Source organism: Crocuta crocuta, unplaced genomic scaffold (assembly GCF_008692635.1).
Source record: "Crocuta crocuta isolate KB4526 unplaced genomic scaffold, BGI_CrCroc_1.0 scaffold289, whole genome shotgun sequence".
Lineage (NCBI taxonomy): Eukaryota > Metazoa > Chordata > Mammalia > Carnivora > Hyaenidae > Crocuta > Crocuta crocuta.
In genome coordinates this window covers 868,676-877,590 of record NW_027533264.1, presented here as the reverse complement: position 1 = coordinate 877,590, position 8,915 = coordinate 868,676, and the positions used below count along the sequence as shown (strand labels likewise).

General features: G+C 42.2%; 1 protein-coding gene across 2 annotated transcripts in view; it reads left to right on the top strand.

The window, feature by feature from the left end:
* Positions 1-1,804: 1,804 nt before the first annotated feature.
* The window catches only part of GPATCH8 (G-patch domain containing 8), a 90,306-nt gene continuing 83,195 nt past the window's right edge, over positions 1,805-8,915 (top strand). For both annotated transcript variants that reach the window (XM_077747698.1, XM_077747697.1), the window contains exon 1: positions 1,805-1,891. In XM_077747698.1, coding sequence (XP_077603824.1) covers positions 1,847-1,891 — 45 coding nt within the window. In that variant the 5' untranslated portion in view covers positions 1,805-1,846. The remainder of the gene's footprint in view (positions 1,892-8,915) is intronic.

The window sequence follows — 8,915 nt, the reverse complement described above, 5'->3', positions numbered from 1 at the left end:
TCCCTGCTGTTGTTTTCCCTTCTTCAGGTCTCTTTGTCCATGTGAGTTTACTGCCCTTATCCTTTGTCATTTTAGTGTTTGGGAGAGGGAGAAGGGGTGTATCTATACGTTTCAACCTGCCACACTTTTACCCTCAAGTCTCTTTACAATGTTTACATTCTGTGTTCTGCCTCTCCTTGATAGTTCTTTTCAGAGCTTAAAATTGTAATTTGTTTGGACTGGGGTTGGGTGGGGCAGAGAGTAACAAAGGAATAGAAGACACAAGTATTTATATTCCACTTGACTCCTGTAAGGGCTATTTTCCATTTTATGATTTCTGTCAACTACTCTTCAAAAGCAGGGAAGTTTTCACACCTCTTCTACATTTTATGTATTTTGGCTAAGGGAGCTGGAGGGCTGGGTGGGGTCCTCAGGAAAGCCATAGGATGGAAAAATCTGATTCATAACCCACACAAAGTCATTGCCGGTCATGGGCAGTAGAGATTACCAACTTTAATTTCCTTATTTTATAAAAAGGAGACGGAAACCCAGAGAGCTTTAGTTTATTTGGATCGACTTTGGTCTCCTGAAAAATATTTACTCTAAAAATTTCCTAAAAATGGCAACTCTTGGGGCACCTGGGAGGCTTAGTTGAGGATCCAACTCTTTTTTTTTTTAATGTTTTATTTATTTCTAGGAGAGAGAGAGAGACAGCGTGAGCAGGGGAGGGTCAGAGAGAGAGAGGGAGACACAGAATCCGAAACAGGCTCCAGGCTGAGCTGGCAGTCAGCACAGAGCGCGACGCGGGGCTCGAACCCACAAACCGCGAGCTCAGGACCTAAGTGAAAGTCGGACGCTTAACCGACTAAGCCACTCAGGCGCCCCGAGGATCCAACTCTTAGTTTCATCTCAGGTCATGACCTCACAGTTCACGGATGGGACTGAGTCTCAAATCCGGCTACGCGATAACACAGAGCCTGCTTGGGATTCTCTCTGCCCCTCCCCTTCGTGTGCCTGTGCTTTCTCTCTCTCTTTTTTTTTTTCTCTCTCTCTCTCAAAATAAACATTAAAAAAGCCAACTCCTAACAGTTAAAAGGCCTTTAAATCTAACATTCCCTTTGCCTCTGGGCCCCATGCTATTCCTAAAACTCAAAGATCATTTTAGAGATCTCTGAAATGCACTGCACCTTGTTTTATTTTTTTTTTGTAGCACTCGTTAATATTTAAAATTATGTAACTATTTTACTATTTATCTGATTTTCTCCACTGCAACGTAAGTCCTATGAGAGAAGCGCTCGTTCCTGTCTCGTTAGCCACTTAATCCTCAGAGCAAGCCAGTATTCGAAAGGAGCTAGTCTGGTCCCAATTCCGCGTTTTCAACCACTACATTGCATTGCTATTTAGTGACTAAAGCTGAGGATGAGCGTCTGCACACACAGGGAAACAAGAGGGTAAGAAAATATACCGCACACACAGGGAAACAAGAGGGTAAGAAAATATACCGCACTCGTACACGCGAGCAGGTGGAACACATCCGGACACAAGCGCATTGTGCCCCCATGACCTTTCTTTCCGGAAGCGCTTGCTGCTCTCGGGCGCGAACGCGCACGCGCGGCCGCCTGGGTCGCTCTGGGCCGTGAGAGGAGAGGGGACTTAAGGGAAGGTTCCGCCTCCAGGGCCGCAAGGCGCCTGCGCCTGAGGGGCTCCGTTCTGGACGCTCTTTCTCGCTTCCTCCCTCCCTCGCCTGCGCGCGCCGGGTGGGCGTGGGAGGAGGCGGGGAACTGGGGAGGCGAGCGAGGGGGCGGGTGTCGCGGGAGGGAAGGAACGAACCGGAGAGCTTCGTCCTAAGAGGAGCGAAGGCGGCAAAATGGCGGACCGCTTCTCCCGCTTCAACGAGGACCGAGACTTTCAGGTAAACACGGGCGTCGCCGAGGATCCGGGAAGGCGCTGGCCCAGCCGGGACCTCCTCCTCCCCCGCTCCCATCTTTTTTCCTTCAGGCTCCGCTCCGGATTACGAACCAGCTCGCTCTGCTCCCGCCTCCCAATTCTTCAAGCGGCCTCCCAGCTTGAGGCGAGGCCCCGTCTGCTTTCACTTCGTATTCTCTTACCTGTTAAAACTTAGGCCGCCGCATTGGCGGCCTCGGCCTGCTTGGGTGGGTTTCGGAAGCTCGGGCCGCGGACCGTGCTCCCCTCGGGTCCTCCCGGCCTGCGGAGGCGTGGGGCGGGCTCCCGGGAAGAGGGGGGTGGGGAGAAGAGAGGTGGGTTGGGAGGGTTTCGGGCGAGTGTTGCTCAGACCGGGGCTCACGAACTCCTGGGTTTTGCCCGCTCGGCCCTGCTTGGGCTTGTCCTTCGTCCATCCTCACTCACTATGATAAATCCCTTTCATTGTCTTGTCTTCATTTCTTCCCACGGAAGAGGGTGCGTTAGTTACCCGACGCCGTCTTGGTTGGTCAAACATAGAAATTTCCGGGCATAAACGTTGTTGTTGTTATTAGGCCGTTAGTTTTGCTTGGAAAACAGTCAGTTGTCGGACTGTGGGCGCCTGAAGCCCGGCCCCCGTCCTACCTCGAACGATGTTTAAGAAGCGTAATGATAATGGACTTCCTAAGCGTGTGATAACTAGCGCCACAAGCTTCTTTTTTCCTTTCTTTAGTTGCAAACGTTGTATGGAAAAACGTCCTCGTGATGGCAGGCATTACTGAGCAAAACAAACAAACAAACAAAAAGGCCAAATTAGAATAACTCGGCTTTGAGGTGTTTAAAAATCCTTCCCGTTGAGCATTGTTTCCGCAGAAATCTCGGCGACCAGAAGGGATTTAGTAGAGCTTGGCTATTTCTAGGGTAAAGTACATCCTTGGAGTGTCAAAGAAACCACCGCATTACTACCGCATATCCTGGCAACAGCAATTTGGGTCAGGGGAGGAACATCCCAACTCGTTTTTATCCCGCTGCGGATCTTTCTCTGAGTATCAACACAGGATGCTCTAGATGTGTTTCAGAAGGCGATTTGAAGGGTTCGAAATTCCCCGAAATGATTGGGTTGGTAAATAAACAGGTAAAGCGGTTAACCCAACACTGTTAACAGTCTAGTGCATATAGAACGCTTGTTGAGAAGTTTTGCGGCAGGAAGGGACCTGGGGGCTGTTGAAAAGCCCTGAGATCATGCGCCTGCTGTATAGCTGCAGCACAGGACTGGATCTCAAGGTGTTTTAAGAATCTAACGCAGGTCCAGGGAAGTTGAAGCAGTTCCTGTATAGCCATTCGGTTCCTGAGAAAGATTGTTTTTTAGGGAGAATCGTAAAATGGGAGCAGGCCCAAAGATGTGTGGGTTTTATTGGCTAATTTTTAAAGAGACATGTTGTCAACTAAAATCCTCAATTGCTTTTCAGAGGAGGGAATTTCAAGGTGACCTAATAAAATTGAAAATAGATAATATGGACAATTAAGTTTGAAGGGAAAATGGCTGTCAACCCCAGAAGTTCAGCAGGCTTAAACAAACAGCATTTGCAGAGCCCTGAAAGAATTTGAAAATTGGATAGCAGATTTTGAGTGCTGTCACCTGAAAAAATTGAGAAAGCCTCTCTACCTTTTCAAGTAAGAGTTCTTTCTCTCATGCTTTGGTTGGGTTTATGTAAAACCTGGTTGGTAGTCCTTTGAGCATAGTACGTTTATTTGAAGTTTATTTCCTGCTTGTATGTTGGAATAACCAACTCCTGCAGTATTGAAGCAGTCAGGAAAATGCAGGTTTTTAAAAATTCAGATGTCCTAATATTACAGGTATAATGGGGTATTGGGAATGAAAACCTTTTAGACAATTATAAGATGTTACAACTTTTGTAAATTATTGTACTAACATTTCTAAAAAGCATCCATTCATTTAAAAATGCTTAAATGGGGCACCTGGGTGGCTCAGCCTGTTTAGTGTCCAACTGCTGATTTTGGCTCGGGTCATGGGATCAAGCCCCATGTCAGGCTCCGTGCTGAGCTTAGAACTGCTTAAGATTCTTTCTCTCCCTTTGCCCCTCTTTGCTGTTCTCTTCTTTCTCTAAAGTAGAAAAAAAAAATAGAGTAGTATTTTTTTCTGGATATTTTGATGAAAGGAAAAAGATTGATTCTCATTAATATGGTCTTTCAATTAACTTTATTGAGAGGAAATGTAATAGTATGCTCCTGAATATAGTATGTCTGAAACAAATTTCAAGGTTGGGTTATTCAAAATTAAATGTGGCCTCTTTTTTTTTTTTTAATGTTTTATTTATTTCTAGGAGAGAGAGAGACCGCGTGAGCAGGGGAGGGTCAGAGAGAGAGGGAGTGACAGACTCTGAAATAGGCTCCAGGCTCTGAGCTGGCAGTCAGCACAGAGCCCGACGCGGGGCTTGAACCCACGAACTGCGAGATCATGACCCAAGCGAAAGTCGGACGCTTAACCGACTAAGCCACCCAGGCGCCCCATATGTGGCCTCCTTTTAAGGTTTTAAGTGATAAAAGAGGTGAAGCCATTGAATACACTTGAAAACAAATCCCAAGTAGGTTTCCAAAGTGCATAGATCCTGTTGCTTTAAACAGATCTACTTACAGTACTAGAGATTTTTCTGTGCGTCTTCTCTGGTAAGTTCTAGGTGACTATCGTTTTCTTTGCCTTTAATTTGGCAAGATAATTTAGAAGTATAAAATTTCACTCTTTGCCAATTTACCATCGAGTGCACATTTTGGAGAGTTTATGGTATCTTGAACTTAGTATTGAGTCAGAAGTGTGGTCACTAATTTGTAAACACCTGAAGTTTCAAAGGTGTTTTGTATAATAGTGAAGAGCTTAATTAACTGTGGTATGCTGCCTGGAGCACTTATGAATATAAGGAGTAACCATTACCAGGGACCACACATTTAAACATTTTCAGTAAGTTTATTTTTTATTTTGTTTTGTTTTTAAAAGCTTATTTATTTTAAGAGAGTCAGAGAGAATGTGCACAAGTGAGCACAAGTGAGTGAGGGGCAGCGAGAGAGGGAGAGAGAGAATCCCTTGCAGGCTCTACACTGATAGTGAGGCTTGAACCCACAATTTGTGGGATCATGACTTGAGCTGAAATCGAGTCTGATGCTTAACCGACTGAGCAACCCAGGTGCACTTCAATAACGTTATTTTAATAATAAATAGGTACCATTCTACAGGTTTTATGTGTATTAGCTCATAATCTTCCCAATAACCCTATGAGGTAGGAACTACTAACGCCCGTTTTCAAATGAGGTATTTAAGGCACAGAGAGTTAAATAGCTGGCCAACTACGTACAGTGGATAAATGGCAGAGCCTAGATTCACACTCTGGCTCTTAGACTCTTGAACCTGTGCTCATGATCATTATCTCCACTAGTAATTACATATTTTATGTATCTGTAATTTGAGTCATCAAATATGGAGGGTAAACTTCTAGGTCACAAAGAATAAGTGAGTTTTTAGAGAGATGACACAAGTAGTTTTTACTATGTTCTCTTTTGTCCAGATCTGTTTCTTGGTCTCCCAGGGCCTTCTAAGGAGACACTGACAGTGATGAGTTATACTCACAGAGAGGATATATTAACTTATTTTAGTTAAGACATTCTTTTGTGTAGTCTTTTTAAGTGATTTTTTTGATCTTTGGAATTCTTCGTAATTTAGGCTGATGTATTTATTTTTTTTTAATGTTTAAGTTTTGACTACTGCTTTAAGAATCTGACCTCAATTTCTGAATGAGACATGACTTCTGCCTACATTTGCCAGGTTAAGGCGTATTTGTTCACAGATTGAAGTGTTAACACAAACTAATGGAAAATATGTAGTATAGTTTAAGATATAGGTGTATTCAGTACTTTGAATTACAGGTTCACTAAAGAAAGTTTTGTTTGTACAGCAATGTGCAACCATAAGATGTTAAGATCTCAGCATTTAGCGATTGTGCAGCTATTAATGGTGACTCTGCTGAATGCTATGAAGAAATACGTTCTTTAGTTTGTGTTCTTGCAGAGGACTGGTGATTTAAAGTAGCCTCTCTTCACTTTTTGTTCTGAATGTATTCTGCATTAGATTTCTAATGAAAAAGAGCTATGATAATAGATCATTGAGTAATAAAAAATGAGAGAAATATCTTAAGGTTCATAATAAAAAATAAAATTAATCATAGTGCTAAATGGCAGTAAATGATGTTTACTTTTATGTAGTATGTTTGTAGGATTCTTCTAGGTGCTTCATGTAGGATACCAGGATGTGACCTTCAGGTAATTCTGAAGTTGAGACCATTAATGAGGAAGTTACAGTTTTCAAGTACTTAGGGCACAGAAGCATGTTAGTATACTTTCTGTGGTGGTGTCTTGTAATAAAATTTTCATTTTAATGCAGACATGCCAGAAAGGACACACGGGCAAGTGTCCTAATCTCTGTTTCCTGGGTCTCCTATCGTCTGGAAGAGATGCCACTAGCTATGAGAATCAATGTCTGCTTTGCTTGGGATACTAAAACTTAATCATTACTACTCCCTTTCTCAACACATTATGATACGTGGAAAGGATTGGAACCAAGGCTGTACCAGTTTAAAAATACTGATGGTAAATTGGCATGGTTATTAGCAAATGCAAACTTTTTCATTAGTATATTCTCAGGGGATGAAGAGTTACCATGTAAGGGCAGCTTAGCTTAAGGGAAAGCTCTCTGGTGGTGATTTGAAGGATACAGGGGATATATTCAAGGTGTTTGAAAAGGGACATTTCAGGGAAAAACATCACAGAGAAAGACATTTATGAGTTGCATTGGAGGAGAATGGGGTTGGCAAGAATTGTGATCACAGGGTTTCATGTGATGGTATGCTTATTTGTTTTAAAAGTAGCCATGGGAGATGAAGAAGAAACAGATCTAGAGGAATATAGTATTAGGCTGATGATTTACAGCGCTGTTCTAGTGCCATCAGTGTTCTAGAAAAATAGGTGTCCTTGTTGTATTCCTTCCTTTTATCCTCTACATATGACACAATTCTCACTAGAGTACTGCAGAGGGATTCTTTTATCACATTTTCTCAGGTCTTTATGATAAATTATGTAACCACGACGCCTGGTGGCTCAGTCAGTTAAGCATCCAACTCTTGACTTTGGCTCAGGTCATGGTCGCAAGACTCCTGGGTTCAGCCCACTGACAGTACAGAGTCCGCTTGGATTTCTCTCTCTGCTCCTCCCCTGCTTGTGTGTGCACACTCATTCTCTCGCTCAAAAGAAATAAACTTAAAAAACACTATAAATTATATAACCAGGATTAAAAATTGTGACTTAATTTTTTAAAGATCTATATCATTAGTTATCCTGATTCTGCTGCTTTGTAGCTGAGATATATTTCTATATAATTTCTGTCTATTTGGGTACATGATGAAATGAAAAATGGACAGTATTTTCTTGTCAAGGTTACCATTTTCTGGGGTACCTGACAGGCTCAGTTGGTGGAGCATGCAACTCTTGATCTCAGGGTGATTAGTTTAAGCCCCACATTGGGCGTGGAGTCTGATTAAAAAAAGAAAAGGAATAGAAATTCATGAGATCTTGAATTATGTATTTGAAACCCATGTAGAGATTTCATCTTTTTTTCTTATGACTTAATAATTTCTAATATTTTATTAATAAAAATGGGTTCCAGCTTGAGGTTGACATCCCGTTCTTGAATTCTGTTAAAATTCTTTCCCTGAAAACAGCTTCGTACTTTTGCTTGTGTGTCTGGCATTAAGTCTCTTTTCATATTAGCATTGCCATTTAGCATTAAGTGAAAGCTGACTCATGGTTAATTACCAGAGGAATTACAAATGAGCACCACAAATACTGAAAGAAGTCATTGATTTGATATTGCAGCAAATACCAGAATATGTTGTAATGATTTTCCAGTTATAAAAAGTGAATTGTCTATTTAACTGTAGAAGTCCAACCAAATGTGCTTAATGCATTGTGTTAGTCAATGCAAAAATTTAAATATATCCAGCTAAAAGGATATATTGTACTGTTATGCTTATACTAAATGATTTCTTTGGGATTTAACAAATGTGTTTGGTATCCTAACACTTAATACAGGAATTTATGGAAGGAAAAGTAGCTAAAGTTGCTCTGTCATTGTACGTAGGTTATAGCATGCAATATTTTTTTTATTAAAAATAATTCTTTTTTTTAAATGTTTTTATTTATTTCTGAGAGAGAGAGAGACAGTGTAAGCAGGGGAAGGTCAGAGAGAGAGAGGGAGACACAGAATCCAAAGCAGACTCCAGGCTCTGAGCTGTCAGCACAGAGCCCGACGCAGGGCTCGAACCCACAAACCCTGGAGATCATGACCTGAGCTGAAGTCTGACGCTTAAACGGACTGAAACTCCCTGAGCTACACAGGTGCCCCAATAATTCTTTTTTAGTTATGTATTTTGAGAGAACACAAGAGCTTGAGCTGGGGAGGGGCAGGGAGATGGGGAGAAAAAGAACCCCAAGCATCACTGCAGAGCCTGATGTAGGGCTTGGACTCAGAATTGTGAGATCATAATCTGAGCCAAAGTCAGACGCTTAACTGCCTGAGCCACCCAGGTGCCCCAGGTGTATCTCTTTTCCCTTCTTTGTCCTGCCACTACAGTTTCTGTTGTTATCTGGACATACTAGACTCTTATTATTCTTGTTTTTGCATATACTCTTATCTGTCTGGAATTCCTACTTCAGCTCAGTTTTGGCGTCACCTCTGACATCTTTGATACGCAGAGTTAGTTACTCCATTTTCTGTGCTCCCACAGCACTTTTGTAATTTTTCAGTAATAGCACTTTTACTTGTAACAGTGGCAGCTAACAGTATGCAGTCCTTACTCTGTTGTGTGCACCATTATCTCCCATAATCTCCCAGTAAGGCAGGTCCTATTACCCCCATTTTATAATGAAAAACTTAGCCAGATCGCATGGCTGGC